At 38.7% G+C, this 17,672-nt stretch overlaps 1 protein-coding gene across 2 annotated transcripts in view; it reads right to left on the bottom strand.

The window, feature by feature from the left end:
* The window catches only part of RAP1GDS1 (Rap1 GTPase-GDP dissociation stimulator 1), a 138,429-nt gene that overhangs the window by 26,122 nt on the left and 94,635 nt on the right, over positions 1 to 17,672 (bottom strand). For both annotated transcript variants that reach the window (XM_063458611.1, XM_063458612.1), the window contains 5 exons: positions 7,827 to 7,970; positions 4,599 to 4,730; positions 3,859 to 3,993; positions 3,251 to 3,376; positions 810 to 949 (listed from right to left, as the gene is read on the bottom strand). In XM_063458611.1, coding sequence (XP_063314681.1) covers positions 810 to 949; positions 3,251 to 3,376; positions 3,859 to 3,993; positions 4,599 to 4,730; positions 7,827 to 7,970 — 677 coding nt within the window. The remainder of the gene's footprint in view (positions 1 to 809; positions 950 to 3,250; positions 3,377 to 3,858; positions 3,994 to 4,598; positions 4,731 to 7,826; positions 7,971 to 17,672) is intronic.

Genomic DNA, 17,672 nt, shown 5'->3' with positions numbered 1-17,672 from the left:
TTCAGGTAAGGGGCTGAGGGAGTTCTAACCCCTTCAGCCCCGCGGGAGGGTGGCGCGAGTGAGGGGGGAGCTATTAACCCTATAGAAGCAGGAAAACTGGCACTAAAGAATCCCTTTAAGAATTTTTTTTTAGGTTCTGCATGGTATTTTAACAGTGAATGTCATAATACGCAGTTTTTCTGGTAATAAAATACCATTTGTATACTGTGATGTTCAAGAAGTACAACAATTCCCCCCTCCACCCTCCTGGTACAGGTTTCATGGTTATTTAAATATAATTTTCATTATATTTATGATGACATTTCACAAACTGACTTATTGCAAAGATGGCATCCTATCACAGTATATGCTTGACTCATCAGAACGGCCCATCTTTTTCTCAAGTTTGCAAATGCAGACTGCATGACTGGGTGCTTGATTTTATACACCTTTGGCAATGGGTCTGATTTATACACCTACATTCAATAATTAGGATGCGTGTTCCAATACTTTTGCCCATATAGTGTGTATGTATATAGGGGTAAGTTTATTTATACTGTTGAGCACTCCACTCACACATTTATTTGTGGAGAGGTTTATTTTCAAAATAACTGCAGGGGTGCCTGAAGTGTGCCTCATCCAGAAAATTCGAGAACCAATGATGTACTCTACAGATTTGAAAGCATGCTTAAGTGAGCACCTGTATGTTTATTGAATTCAGACAACTATTTGATTGAAATAACCTTTTGAGTATTTCCAAATAAAAATATAAACACCAATATGATTATGCATAAATATATAATCTCATAATGTTGCTCTCATGAACTGACCTTTGATTTACTGTGCCGTATGAGTGCTGAGAGCAGCCTGTTTGATTCACCCATGACGCCAGCATGGTCCTTGGCTTCACACCATTCCACTAAGCGTTCTACTAGCTTTACATTATTTCCCAACTGTTCCGCAGCCTCAGCTTTAAGCACATTAGAGAGAAAAAATAAATAAATAACATAAGTGTTGAAAATTTTAAGAATGAGAAGCCAAGCTTGATAAAACATTTTATAAAATGATTCTCAAAAAAACAAACAAAAGAAAACACAGTGTATTTTAACAACATGTCTCCTCTCCACAGTACTTAGATCCTGTTTGTCATTATTTCTACCAGGCAGTATTAAACTAGAACAGTCACACCTGGTGTGACATTCACTCACATAGTGACACCTGACGGGAGAGGGGAATGTCAGTGTGTTAAACTGAAACGTGCTCTCTTCAGGGCAGCATATTTCTTTCATGATTGAGTGTAAATGGGAAAATGCAAGATGTGGTGGCAGAGACTTCTTAAATCTTTGCTCTTTCTAACATTGTGCTAAAATTAATCTTGTCCATAACACAAAGTAGTGACTTATATTGTTTTATTATGTCCGGCCTCAAAAAATACGATTCATCAGTGCAGAAGGCAAGGGAGAATGCAAGAGGCCAGCCGTCTGTGAGGAATGGAGCCGCGTGTCTGTTTGTGCGTCAGTCAGTATGTACACGTGTCTGTCAGTATGTATGTGTGTTTAGGTGACCAGCCCCCCTCTGATTGCATGGGAAAAGTACATTGAGCACCTCTATGCAGAGCATGGAAACGCTGAATGTAGGTGCTGCAAACTGTGCTGTACTGGACTATGAAGCCCCTATAGTGGCTGTCCGAGTGACGGCCACTAGAGGTGTTACTAGGCAGCAATGTAAAAACTGCTTTTTCTCGGAAAAGGCAGTGTTTACATTGAAAAGCCTGAAGGGACAGGCTATAGAAATCAGAACCACTTCATTAAGCTTCTGGTGACTATAGTGTCCCTTTAAGAATTTTATTTTTTTGCTGAAAAGGAAGTTTTGTTAGCTAAACTTGGTTCCTAACTTTTCAGCTGGCTTATAGATTCCAAGCAAATTTGTCATGCCCTGTATTATGGCCTACACTTAATATTTTTGGATCACCTTTCAAATTATTTAATATTTTACAAATATTTTTTTTCACACTTCTGACATTTAAATATATATATTTTTTATTTCCTGATATTTTAATATTCAGAAAAAACATGAATCCAGAAATATTAAATTTGAAAACCTTATCCAAAAATATCAAATCAATACACACACACCAAAACTGTATTTATTTAGTCTAACGTTTTAAAGCAAAAATACTGCCCTGATGGCCAATCATAAACAAATAAAAATACAAAATTTTATCCTGAAATAATTTGTTTATTCCAGTCAATGATATTTGCTCTTAAAGGACCACTCTAGGCACCCAGACCACTTCAGCTTAATGAAGTGGTCTGGGTGCCAGGTCCTTCTAGGGTTAACCAATTTTTTCATAAACATAGCAGTTTCAGAGAAACTGCTATGTTTGTGAATGGGTTAATCCTTCCCCTATTTCCTCTAGTGGCTGTCTCATTGACAGCCGCTAGAGGCGCTTGCGTGATTCTCACTGTGAAAATCACAGTGAGAGCACGCAAGCGTCCATAGGAAAGCATTATGAATGCTTTCCTATGTGACCGGCTGAATGCGCGCGCAGCTCTTGCCGCGCGTGCGCATTCAGCCGACGGGGAGGAGAAGCGGAGGATCGGAGGAGGAGAGCTCTCCGCCCACCGCTGGAAAAAGGTAGGTTTTAACCCCTTTTCCCCTTTCCAGAGCCGGGCGGGAGGGGGTCCCTGAGGGTGGGGGCACCCTCAGGGCACTCTAGTGCCAGGAAAACAAGTATGTTTTCCTGGCACTAGAGTGGTCCTTTAAACAATTTACCAGGCTGTTTGACTGTTTGGATCTCCTTTCTACCGATCTACCGATTGAATGGAAAATGTTTATATATTGTAATAAGAGATGTTACTGTACTTTGTATGAAAAATGTGAAGAAAAAAAAAGAAAAAAATAATATATATATATTTATTTTTATTTTTTTAATTTTAATCCTGAAATATGTTTTTTCCTTGCTAATCCATGGTCCGCACATGCACACAGATTTATTGTATGTGCTGCCAGGGCAGGAAAACGGTATAAACTGTGCTGTGGTTATTAATGATATTTAGTATCAGTCATCAATCAACATTCTCCCTTTCATTAATATATATATATATATATATACACACACATTCATACACACACACACACACACACACACACACACAGGTATATATCTATATCAATATACACACACACTTCGATCTCTCTCTTATAACATACAAGTTACAGATACAAACAACTTGCACTTTCCTGATATAGAAGCATATGAAGCATATACCTTGTGCATCTATCAGCATTCTCAGTGTTCCAAGCAATTTAAACTGGACTGGAGGCATTTCAGATTTAAGAAATTTTAAGACTTCTTCTGCTACTCCTGCAGATAACATCTTTGCTTTGTTGACAACTGAAAAAAGGGAGAAGAGGATATAAAACACCTCAAGAGGTAGAATAAAATAACATTGTTCAGGGAAAAAACACGAACTTGACCCACCAATTAATGCACAACTTCAATACCTGATAACCTGTGATTTACTCTATTCTAAACAATATGGTAGCATTCTCTAGAAATCACATGGCCAATGTAAGGTTGATTAAAGGTTTTATATCAACCATAACCCAGATTTATAGAAACATAGAATGTGAGGGCAGATAAAAACCTTTTGGCCCATCTAGGCTGCCCAATTTTTTAACTACTTTCATTAGTCCCTGGCCTTATCTTATAGCTAAGATAGCCTTATGCCTATCTCACGCATGCTTAATCAGAATACTACTGATCATACATCCCTTATATAAATCAATCATGGACTATGCTGTTTTCTGTGTAACAATAAGGTCTTTCTATTCCTTCCCATCACTACTGAAATTTTTTTTTAAAAAGTATTGTACCAGGTATAGCCAGGTTGCGAAGGGCACTGAGGGCCGCGTGCTGTACTGTTACATTCCCATCTTCTACGTGTCTGTCTAGAAGGTCTACAAGCTTTTGCACAATGCCATTGTCAGCCATGTGAATACAGTTGCCATCTAAATAAAACAGAACAGACATTATTCTTGATTAGATTAAGACTATATGCGAATAAGCAGGAATTTCTCTATGTAAGGGAAAGTTAAAAACACCATATTGAGGAAGTGCCAATTATCACATAATTTAATGACTATTTAAAAAAAACATTTCATATACCGTACTTTTTCAGAGTTTAAACATTATCAATGGCAAAATATGCCTTTGAAGCTGTTTAGCATACCTTAATTTCATACATGCATATTTATTTTATTTCAAAAGTGTGTATGGCATACTATTATTGAAAAAAAATGTGTGCCTTAAACATGCCCAAATAATTGTAGTGTAGTTAATATTTACTCTCTGAACTGAGTAGCACATGGCTCTATGAACTTTATGCTCTATATCTATCTATCCTATATTTTATGTCCCTTTAACCCCTGTGCAAGAGATGAAAATATGATATAATGCTGTTTGTTTCAATGTGAAGAGTTCAATCTTGTCTCTTGGAAATGTAGTTCTCAATACTTAACAGAGGTAAAGCAGATAAGATCAATATCTAGCCATAAAATCTGAAATTTTCAGTAATACACATAATTAAGAACAAATAAATACTTATGACCATTACCATTTCTTGCAAAGTTTGCTATTGCTAGGGCCCCTGCAAGCTGCAGCTGGTGATTGTTAGATGGAAGCCAGGACAGAACTCTTTGAAAGACACTGCCCTTCCCACCGTCAAACAGCTTCTGCATGGACTCATCTGTGTAAAGATAGATTGAAACCTGGTTACGGTAAGACAACATGTTTTAAAAATAAAATTTGTACAATCTGTATTATATACAAGTTATACTTTAACCAGTGGCGGAACTACCGCAGTCGCAGGGGTCGCAGCTGCGACCGGGCTAGTCACTCCAGGGGGTCCGGCCGGTCTGAGACGCCGAAAGTGGGGGCACCCCCGAATCGACTGCCAATGCAATGAGGCAGAGTAGGCACCTGCTTATCTGGATGACAGGTGCCTACTCTGCCAATATATACTGCAAGGGGGTGAAAGGACAGGAGGCAGGCGGCAGTGTAGCCAGCAAGGGAGGGTGATCTGGCATTTTCTCACTCCTCCCTCACGTGCCCCCTGTGATGCCGGGAACCGGAATATGATGTCATTCTGGCCCCGGCAAACTAGACTGTGCACAAGAGGAGAGAGTAAATGCCAGATTATAGCACAGTCCCACACTGGACCCCAGGGAGAGGACCCAAATCAGCTCTCCAATAGGTAGGGAGGCTGGGTGGGCCTCAAAAACTTAAATTGCGTGGGTCTGTCTGTCTGGGCGTGCGTGCCACTGTCTGTATGGGCGTGCCTGCGTCTGTATGGGCGTGAGAGAGACGTGGAGGGGGTGGATGGGAATGATACATGGGGGGGGGGCTTAGGGGTGAATAAGAAACATGGAGGGACTGGGGGGGGGGGGAGAACTTATGGAGGGGCTGGCAGAGGGAGAGGAGACATGTGGAGAGGCTGGCGGGGTGATGAGACACACAGGGGTGGCCCAGTGCAGTTTTCGCACCAGGGCACGGTAGTTTCTAGTTACACCTCTGACTTTAACAAACAGTAAAGCATTGTAAACCTGTATTCCTAACGCTTTAAGTGGTCCTGTCTCCATCTAGAAAGATCCCCCCACACCCAGTTCGCCATTAGTCATTAAAGGGACTCTTTAGTCACCAGAACAACAGACAATTTAATGTAGTTGTTCTGGTAAATATAGCCTGTCCCTGCATTCTTTAATGTAAACACTTTTCTTTTTCCAGAGAAAATGCAGTGTTTACATTTCAGTCTAGATTCAATGCCTCTCTATGAGGAGATGCGGATGGGCCAGGGTGATGTTTGGCTCCACCCTCGGCCCTCTTCCTTGGCTGAGGTCATCAGAATTGACAACCGCCAATCCAATGCTTTCCTATGGGAAAGAATTGTGATTGGCTGAGATCATCACTTCTGATGATATCAGCCAAGGAAACAGATCAGGGGTTGAGCAAACCAGCAAACCAGAATAAAAGTAAGATTTTACTATATTTAGGGGAGGGGGAAGGAGAGCATGGGGAGCTAGATAGTGTTTCTAATGGTATAGGGTCAGTAATACATGTTTGATGTTTCTTGATACACATTTTAAAAGAAAATTGTGCATCATATAAAAAGAGAGGATCTACATTATTTTCAATGTTTTAGTCAACGAAGAGACACTTTTGCTTTAAGGAAGTGTATATATTCCAGTTTTAATATCTCAAAGTGGTCTGTTATCCAAGGTTGTTTCTGGACTTGTCCCTCCCACCATACATTAATCAGCCACAACATTAAGGGCAAAAACATTTATTATATTGTTACAATGGCACTTGTCAAGGGGTGGGATATATTGGGCTGCAAGTCAACAGTCAGTTCTTGAATTCCATTTGTTGGAAGCAGGAAAAAGGCCAAACTAAAAGATCTGACTGACTTTGATAAGGGCCAAATAGTGATGGCTGGATTACTATGGTTAGTTCCTACAAAAAGTGGTGCAAGGAAGGACAACAAATGAGAAGATGCAGGCTGGCGGAGGCAGTGTTGTGCATTCTGCTCTGCGCAATGTTGTATTGGGAATCCTTGGCTCCTGGCATGCATGTGGATATTACATTTAGACCACGTACACCCTTTCATAGCAATGGTTTTCTCTAATGGGAGTGACCTCTTTCATCACGATAATATACCTTGTCACATTGCAAAAAATGTTCAGGAATGGTTTGAGGGACATGACAGAGTATAAGGAGTTGACTTGGCCTCCAAACTCCACAGATCTCAATCTTATTGAATACCTGTGGGATGTGCTGGAACAACAAATCTGATACATGGATTTGCAGGACTTAAAACTATAGGGTCAGGAACACATACATATATTCCTGACCCTATAGTGTTAAAACCACCATTTAGGTTGTTGCCCTCCCTCCCCCTTAGAAGGGGTTAAACCTTTCCTTTTTAAGCCAATCCAATGCTTTTCCATAGGGAGAAAAAAAAAAGAAAGAGAAAAAAACAAACAGAAAGGAGGCGGGCCAAACGCTGTTTTGGCCAATCAGGACCTCCTCATAGAGATGCATTGAATCAATGCATCTCTATGAGAAAAGTTCAGTGTCTCCATGCAGAGTGTGGAGATGTTGAACGGCAGTACTGCCTACTATGCAGCATTGACCCAGGAAGCACCTCCAGTGGCTGTCTGAGGAGTGGCCACAGGTGGTATCCCTAGGGGGCAACGTAAACACTGCCTGCTCTCTAAAAAGGCAATATTTGCATGACAATGCGTGAAGGGAATGCTACTCACAAGAACAACTACATTAAGCTGTAGTTGTTCTGAAAAATATCGTGTCCCACAGGACACGTTCAGAGGTCTTGTGGAGTGCATGTCTTGATGCATCAGAGCTGTTTAGGCAGCATGAGGGGGACCTACAGAATATTAGGCAGGTGGTTTTAATGTTTAATGTTGTGGCTTATCAGTGTATATATTGCTTTGCTATCACCCATTGGTTGAAGGTGGCATGGGGTGATATGGAATATGGTAATTGTAATTTTCCTGATCACACACCACGGCAGTATTCTAAACTCATTCTATGATAAAGACTGCCTGGAAAGGAGGGAGTGGTTCTATTTAATAAGAAGCCATCATGTTCGGCTTCCCACCATTCTTGTGCATGAGTGTTATATACACCTTTACAATTATTTGTAGTAGAATACAATCTTCTGAGACAGTTCCATAGCTTGAGAAGGAGAACTAATAAGCTCAATAAAATAGTATAGCCACTTAAACCTGGACGTCATTGTTTTCAAGCTATATTATGCAATACCTACCTCCCAGCAACAATAATACCATGAGATCAGAAGCGGTTTTCAGTTCTGCAATATCATCATCTTTTTCACTGGTCACATTCTGGTGGACAATCTCCAGTAAACACTCTACCAGGCCAGCTTCTACCAACTGGAGCTTGATTGCATCTACAAGTGTCAACCACATTTAATAATTAGTTATTAAGTAGACATTTATTCTCACAAATCAAACTGACAACAGTTTCGTGAAAACTAAATATTGTTAAATATTGATAACGTACACAGAATTACAAATTCAATTAAGGGCTACTAAAGGTCTAATGATATATATATATATATATATATATATATCATAAAGAATCCCAAAGAGAAATGTTGATTATCACAGTGTCTCCTAAACCCCCCCCCCCCCCCAAAAAAAAAAAACTGGGGGCTCATATATTAATCTTTCTTTTGTTTTATGTTATTTCTACAGACCTAAACAGTTAATAAAGGGACACTATAGTCAACAGTACCACTACAACCTAATGTACTGGTTCTGGTGTCTATAGCCTGCTCATGCAGGCTTTTCAAAGTAAACGCTGAATGTTTTCCATAAAGACGTATTGATTAAACTCATCTCTATGAGGAGATGCTGGATGGTGCAGCACAGTGATTTACCATGCATGCGCAATATCCTCCAAATGCTTTTCTACGGGAAAGCATTGAATTGGGCGATATTAAGGAGGCGGAGCCAGCCACGTTGAGTAAAATCATCTTTTCAGCGTGATTGGAGCAGAGCCGTACACCTAAACAGGCACTTCAGGACACTGCAGTATTCCTTTAACCCCTTAGTGACCAGACAGTTTTTCAATTTTCTTACCGTTAAAGGACCACTATAGTGCCAGGAAAACATACTCGTTTTCCTGGCACTATAGTGCCCTGAGGGTGCCCCCACCCTCAGGGTCCCCCTCCCGCTGGGCTGGATGGAGAGGAAGGGGTTAAATCGTACCTTTTTTGCAGCGCCGGGCTCTCTCGGCGCGGGGAACTCTCCTCCTCCTTTCCCCGTCATCGGCTGAATGCACATGCGCGCCAAGAGCCGCGCGCGCATTCAGCCAGTCCATAGGAAAGTATTCTCAATGCTTTCCTATGGACGCTGGTGTCTTCTCACTGTGAAAATCACAGTGAGAAGCGCGGAAGCGCCTCTAGCGGCTGTCAATAAGACAGCCACTAGAGGCTGAATTAACCCTAATGTAAACATAGCAGTTTCTCTGAAACTGCTATGTTTACAGCAGAAAGGGTTAATCCTAGGTGGACCTGGCACTCAGACCACTTCATTAAGCTGAAGTGGTCTGGGTGCCTATAGTGGTCCTTTAAGGACCAGGGCTGTTTTCACATTTCTGCAGTGTTTGTGTTTAGCTGTAATTTTCCTCTTACTCATTTACTGTACCCACACATTATATACTGTTTTTCTCACCATTAAATGGTCTTTCTAAAGATACCATTATTTTCAGATCATATAATTTACAATAAAAAAAAAATATATTTTTTAAAAACACACTTTTTCTACATTTGACCCCCAAAATGGGTTACACATCTACAACCGCCAAAAAACACCTGTACTAAATAGTGTCTAAATTTTGTCCTAAGTTTAGTAATACCCAATGTTAACATGTTCTTAGGTTGTTTTTGCAAGTTATAGGGCTATAAGTACAAGTAGGACATTGCTGCTTCAAAATATATATATATATAGTTTAAAATGGTGACATTGTAGCACTCTAATCCGTCATAAAAATCTCTGAATCACACCTTACATGTACATATTTTTTTTTTAATTTTTTTTTTAAAGTAGACAACCTAGGGTATTCAATATGGGGTATGTACAGTCTTTTCTAGTAGCCACTTCGTCACAAATACTGGCCAAAGTTAGCGTTCATATTTGTGTGTAGAAATTGCAAAAAACTAATTTGAGCGCTAACTTTGGCCAGTGTTTATGACAAAGTGGCTACTAAAAAATACTGGACATACCCCATTTGCAATACCTTGAGTTGTCTACTTTTACAAATGGTATGCCATCATGGGAGTAATTCTGTTTCCAGGGCTACCATACAGTCTTAGCAGGTTTTATGGTGTCTTGGAAAGTTACAGGGTTAAATATAGGGCTTGCGAACCAAATTCTCTGAACTTTCTGCCTGGGTTGTCAGGCAGGTCCCTCAAATTGTAATTAATAAAATGACTTAATTATGTAATAATATTATATAAATATATTTGTAGAATTTAAATATATATGGATATATATATATATGTATTTTTTTAAATTATTTTTATTTATATATAGCTATATATAGCTACAGATACACACATATATGTATATGTAAAGTTATTCTAAATGTATTTTGATTTAAATATATATGTATATTAATATCAAAACACAGTTAAAATAAATTTAAACTGGTATATATTTTTTTAAAATTTAAAGGAACACTATAGGGTCAGGAACACAAACATGTATTCCTGACCCTATAGTGTTAAAACGACCATCTAGCCCCCCGGTCCCTTCCTGCCTCTCTAAATATAGTATAATCTTACTTGTATTCAAGTCTGAAGCTGCTTGCTTTGTCCCTGTTTCCTTTTGAACTGCCCACTGCCTGCTGACATTATCAGAAGTGGTGGCCTGATCCAATCATAATGCTCCCCCATATGATTGACTGAGACTGACAAGGAGGCTGATCAGGGGCAGAGCCAGCAAAATTTAAACAGAGCCAATCAGTATCACCTCAGAGATTAATTGAATCTATGCATCTCTATGAGGAAAATTTAGTGTCTGCATGCAGAGGGAGGACACACTGAATGTTGTGATGAATTTTAGGCAGCCATGAGGAGTTGCCAGTGAAGTTATCACTAGGCTGTAATGTAAACACTGCATTTTCTCTGAAAAGACAGTGTTTACAGCAAATAGCCTGAAGGTAATGATTCTACTCACCAGAACAAATTCAATAAGCTGTAGTTGTTCTGGTGACTATAGTGTCCCTTTAATTTTAGTGTCCCTTTAATTTTATTTCCCCCCAATTTTTATTATATATATATATAAAATTATATAATTAATGTTAAAATACTCTTAGAAGAATTGTGTATGTGAATATAAAAGTACTTGGAATATATGTGTGTGTGTGTGTGTGTGTATGTCCTTTTGCTGATGATACTAAGATATGTAACAGGGTTGATGTTCAGGGCAGAGTACAGAATATTTGAGGAAAACATCTGAGGAAAAGGGATTTTAGGCGTGATTATTTCTGATGACTTAAAGGTAGGCAGACAATGTAATAGAGCAGCAGGAAATGCTAGCAGAATGCTTGGTTGTATAGGGAGAGGTATTAGCAGTAGAAAGAGGGAAGTGCTCATGTCATTGTACAGAACACTGGTGAGACCTCACTTGGAGTATTGTACGCAGTACTGGAGACCGTATCTTCAGAAGGATATTGATACCTTAGAGAGAGTTCAGAGAAGGGCTACTAAACTGGTTCATGGATTGCAGGATAAAACTTACCAGGAAAGGTTAAAGGATCTTAACATGTATAGCTTGGAGGAAAGACGAGAAAGGGGGGATATGATAGAAACATTTAACCCCTTAAGGACCAAACTTCTGGAATAAAAGGGAATCATGACGTGTCACACACGTCATGTGTCCTTAAGGGGTTAAATATATAAAGGGAATCAACACAGTAAAGGAGGAGACTATATTTAAAAGAAGAAAAACTACCACAACAAGAGGACAGTCTTAAATTAAAGGGACAAAGGTTTAAAAATAATATCAGGAAGTATTACTTTACTGAGAGGGTAGTGGATGCATGGAATAGCCTTCCACCTGAAATGGTAGAGGTTAACACAGTAAAGGAGTTTAAGCATGCGTGGGATAGGCATAAGGCTATCCTAACGATAAGATAAGGCCAGGGACTAATGAAAGTATTTAGAAAATTGGGCAGACTAGATGGGCCGAATGGTTCTTATCTGCCATCACATTCCATGTATCTATCATTTTTATATATATATATATATATATATATATATATATATATTCCAAGAATATTTTTTTTGATGGTGTATGTGTATATAAAAGTACTTGGAATATATATATATATATATATATATATATATATATTCCAAGTACTTTTATATACACATACACAATCAATTCTTCTAAGAGTATTTTACATTACTTTTTAACAACTTTAATTAACTTTTAGAACTTTTTTGCAGGCATAAGGGGGACATCCTGAGAGCTCAGGCACGCCCCCTGCAGGCACTGCATTAGCCGACTATTCCGGCCATGTGATCACGAGGACACTTTTATAAACTAATCTTGTTACATCCAATTGGCCTTCAGAGAACCTTTTACTTCCTGGTAATTTAGTTTAGTGGAGCTAAACTCAAGAGGTAGAAACTGCCCCAAGCACATGCCTTGTAAAGACTTTTCAATGTGCTCCATGGAGAAGGCTGTGATTGGACAGCCACAGTAAGCATGTGCTAGGGAAAAAAGGGGGTCCTGCAACTTTTACAAGCAGTTTATAAATATACAGGATTAAACGTGTGCATGTTTTCTTTTGAGTTAGATCTACTAAATTCCTTTTAAAAAATTACAAAATGCCATTAGAGTGTTCATTTAAGGTCACACTATAAACAAATTGTCCAAGTCAGCTATGTTTCAGTTTGGTTATTTTGGCCTTAAACTTGAAATTCACTTTGGATTCCCGATTTATCAGTTGTGGATAGTGGATAGACATTAAAGAGTATAAGAGAAATTTAACAAGAAGACTTCAAATATTGTAGAAAACATAGTAAGCACATACACATGACCTTATCGTATTATGGGAATCTGATATAGTGGAAAGTGAAAAACATATACTGCGTTGAAAGAAAAGAGGATACACGAAGAAAGGGGAAGTAAAGAGAGGAATCTCTCACTGCTGTAATAAAACTACCAGATATTCAGACATAAGGAACAAAAGAAGGATGCCATTTACTAATGGTTCCTTCAAAAAAAGGATAAGTTAAAAACAGATGTTGGATAATCACTGTAAAATGTGATGACACAGGAAAGCAGAGACTCAAGCAGGGTACTGTCAGGATTATATTGATCCAGCACACAATAGTATCACACCCTAGAACTAAGGTTAATGTCTTACCGGGCCTTAGAATGGCCGAACTTAACGTAACGTCAAAAGTACCAGAAATCAGGTTAGTCAAAACGAAGCCAAAGTCAAAAAACAGAAAAACACAATCAGGAAAACACTCTCTGATAACCATCTAAGGAAAACCACAACAGGGCAATGAGCTAAGGAATAAGTGAGTTTAAATAACCCTCTTGCAGATCCGATTGGCTTTACCTAAGCCCTTGACTCCAAAACGTGCAGGTGCATCTTTTGCGTGACATCACCCGCACATCAACGTCGTCTTTACTTGGACTGACGTGGGGCTATATAATTGCGTGGGTCTGCAGCGGCCGGCGTGCCCGACATGCCGCAGAAGCCAGGCACCATGGCAGAAAACCACTGAGCGGCACTCCCCTCGATCTTCGGAAGGTAATTATCACGGTTTTTGCCACATGGAGACAAAGGATACGTGACAGGTACAGTGTCAATATCAAATACTCCTCTGTCAACCTTTCAGCCAGGCAGGGAGACCAGCTGAAGCATTGCATTATGGACATTTCTAACCCCTCCCCCTGGGAGAGACTTTTTTTCATATATCATGACTCATGGGCTCTCATCATCCAAGGAAGAAAGCTAAAAAATAAGGTCAGGTGGTATATGGAAGACAGAAGAAGAAAAATAACATCTACAGATCTGGTCATTAATACGTGGCAAAGTAACTTGGGGGACTCCTTGACCAATTATTATTATTATTACCTATCTATTCTATTTTACAGAGATGAACAAAAGGAGCGTTGCATAACCCATCCCAACATATTAAATCCCCATGCTTTTACAATGGGATCTTTGAACCATCACTTGTTAGTGCATTCAAGTTTTGGATGAGATAAATTATGTTGATAGCTCAGGTCACTGATATTTACTAGTCTTTCTTTTAACTTTGTTTTTGGTCTGCTGACAAATTGTAATGTACATAATATTCTACCCTACTTATTTGTGGTCCTATTGCTAGTACTAATGTTTGTCGGAGTGGTATATATGACAAAAAAAAAAAAAAAAAAAAAGGTAATGAGAGCAAGCGTTTACAATCTAAATCTCCCCTTTATTAGGAATCAAATGTTTCTAGCAGGGAGCGTCTACGTTGGAATGTCAGATGTATGATATTTCCCCTTTTAAGTTGTAAAATATTTTATAATCCTTACTAATTATATACCCATTTACTCTTGTGTATAAATTAGAAGTGCAGTTAGGCACATTTGTGAATGACTCTTATATGTAATGTAAATGTCTTTCCTGTGAGGAGATTTGCCAACTGCTATTTGCATCGATAGAATAAACAGAAACATATACCTGCAGGAAAGAGCGATCAAGAATAGATTCATAAATTAAAGAGCAATAATTTCTGCTAATTTGTACATACAACAATGAACCACTTGGAGATATTACTGACATGCATTTGACTGAGACACCCACACAGACTGCCTTAAATAAACATCAACCTTCCAATGGCAGTCATTTGTCAGGATGATTATTTTGTGTAACAGATGTTGCTTTAAGTGCATATTAAATGGAAAGCTTTTCCAATGTGGAGCAGCTGACATGAACACAATTCTCCTTCGCAGTGCCAACTGCGGCTCGGAATGAATTTCTGATGTAGATAAGGGATTGTTTACTCCCCATCATAACCTTGATAAAACAATCTAAATTGTTTGTGTTTTGCTGTATTTAAAGAATAATTATGTCTAGAAGCCCCAGGTTAAAACTAAATATATATATATTTTTTATTTTACCCACATCTATTTCATATTAAAACCTTGATTTGGGTCAAAATACACCCCCCTCCCCCCCTGTACAAAATAGCATTAAAATATGTGAATAGAAAGTAACAGCCCAGACACCAGAAAAGGAGAGCTTCCTTGGTTGCGTTATCATGTAGCAATATACTGTACATTTGCTAATCTGTTTGATTAGTAGGTCATCAGGACATGTGCCTGCTTAACACAGGGATTGGGATAGCTGGTTATCTCAAAAATACAGATTAATAATTTGACCAACTTCTGCCATTTAAAAAAAAAAACTATAGCTTTATCAGAGTGCAGAATATATGCACTAGTACGTAAAGGGACACTATAGTCACCAAAACAACTTTAGCGTAATAAAGCAGTTCTGGCATAGAGATCATGCCCCTGCAGTCTCACAGCCCAATTCTCTGCCATTTAGGAGTGAAATCACTTTGTTTATGCAGCCCTAGGCACACTTCCCTGCATGTGACTGACACAGCCTTTCTAAACACTTCCTGTAAAGAGTCATCTAATGTTTACATTTGTTTATTGCAAATTCTGTTTAATTTAGAATGTATTTTTCTTCTGTACTGTTAACATCTTGCTAGACCCTACAGGAGCCTCCTGTATGTAATTAAAGTTACATTTACAGAGCAGGCATTAAAGACATTTAAAGTAAGCTGCATCTGATTGAAAGTGAAACCATTTTGTTTTCATGATGGCTGTGTTAATCACAGCCAGGGAGGTGTGACTAAGGCTGCATAAACCAATACAAAGTGATTTAACTCCTGAATTGCAGTGAATTGACAAGTGAAACTTTGGAGACATGATCTATACACCAAAACTGCCTCATTAAGCTAAATTTGTTTTGGTGACCATAGTGTCACTTTAACCCCTTAAGGACACATGACATGTGTGACATGTCATGATTCCCTTTTATTCCAGAAGTTTGGTCCTTAAGGGGTTAAGTATAAATTACAGTCCGTTCTATCCCTCTGTGATAGTCTTCGCTGGTCTTTCAGCCGCTTTGTATTGCTCACCCACTATTTGATATGCCCACGCTACCTCCCATGACATTTAGCCACAAGTGTCTTTTAGGGCACCACTGTGTCTCAGCCCAAATTCTGTGTCTCTCCCATTCTACTTTACAACCCCCCTCCTTTCTGCAGTCAAATCTTCATCCCAGCCATGTATACAGCATCGTACCTTAACCACTTCCATTTTTATTCTAAAACACAGACACTTGGTTGATCAAGTTACAGACAAAAAATACATATTTTAGACTGGCCTGGCTTTGAAAGAGCACATAATTAGTAGCTAAAGAGCTGGCTTTGAAATAATCAAAGACAATCCATCATGACTTTTTTTTGTACTGTGAATCAAAGATACATATATGTTTAAATGCTGCCTAATGCATATCTCTCACTAATGTACAGTGTTCATTGCTCAAACTTGAGGAATGGCAAAAAAAAAAAAAAGACAAATGGAAGAGGCTCTCAGATGGAGAATAAAAACAGGACTTCTCTCTCTACACATTTAACGCTCCAAAAGTTCCATTCTCTATAGCAGTATTTCCCACTGGCTGCTCCCTTTTCTCTTTAAGTGGTGTGTTGTGTAATGTCATGAATATGCAATTGGGCATTTGAGGTTTATTCTGAGTACTAATGTATTGATGGATCCTAATGTGCCATGGTTGCCGTGTTAACCCATTATGACTGCAGCAACCAAAAATAGCAGGTGGCTTAAAATAATACAGACTGACATACTTACTTAAATGCACACACACCAGCTTCATGGCTAGGGATTTATTGTGCTTTCATTAAATCTAAAACTCTACACTATTACATCTCTAACACAAACTACATTTTAAACACAGACAAAAGATAGACAAGCCTGATTTGTGACTGGACTGAAGGCAGGAGGGAGTGATTATGTAGAGACAGTGCAGGCTGCCTGTGTTAGAGTGGGCAGTTAAGGGAAGGGATTTTGCCCAGCAACTTCCATTACTTTACAACTGCCCACTCATCTCTCACTGTAAGCAACATCGCTCCCTACCATTGCACACTCCTTCCCACCTACAACTCCAACTAACCTATAACTTACCTTGTTCTCTACCGATTGTAACTACTGTTTCTAATGACACTACCGATGCACTCTTGTTTCTGATTGCACCTTCCACTAAAATATTTTAATATTGTCACAGGGAAATTCCACACAAATATCACATTCATATGCACACTTTTGTGCTTACAACTGCATAGCTACAGAGACTTACATGGATATTATACAAATCAACACTGAATTCACAGAAACAACTCTATGGATATTAAAACCAAAATGTGCACACATTAGTGGTGACAAGTAACTTCTAGATCTGTCTGGAAGCTTGGGACTTGAAAATATGATTGATAGATTTTTATAAATACAGAAAGAAAACAGAAACATTAGCCACATATTATGTTAATACGACTAAGTCAAATGGATTACGAATGACCCCAGATCCACATTACATATTTATTTTTATAAATAAAGCCTATGGTTAGAGATTGAGCTTCTTTATATCTGTGGTAGCACTAGGAATCTCACCACTTTTGTATTGATCTCCTTTATAATTACATAATGCAAAGTGGTAACAGATTTTCAGAAATAATAATAAAATGGGGTTTGAGGACACTGGAGGCAGTTTGTACCCTTTAGCACTAAACGTTATTGCTATGAATGAGAAGGATAATTGGAGCAGAGTTCCCAACACTGGCTGTGTCTATTAACAGACCCTTGCATGTGCTGGGAGTGGGTAATCCCGAAAGTTAGTTTGCTCATTTATCTGGTAATTGTAGCAGGCAAGTAAATGCTCTACAATTCATTAAATTAATACATCATAAGATCTGATTTTTTCTTTTACATTTTGGTCATTTTAACGTTAAAAAAAAAAAAGAGATGCATATTTAAAAGGTGTTCAT

The sequence above is a fragment of the Pelobates fuscus genome, chromosome 6, assembly GCF_036172605.1.
Source record: "Pelobates fuscus isolate aPelFus1 chromosome 6, aPelFus1.pri, whole genome shotgun sequence".
NCBI lineage: Eukaryota > Metazoa > Chordata > Amphibia > Anura > Pelobatidae > Pelobates > Pelobates fuscus.
The sequence above is the reverse complement of the archived record's forward strand: the minus strand, read 5'-3'. Positions and strand labels throughout refer to the sequence as shown.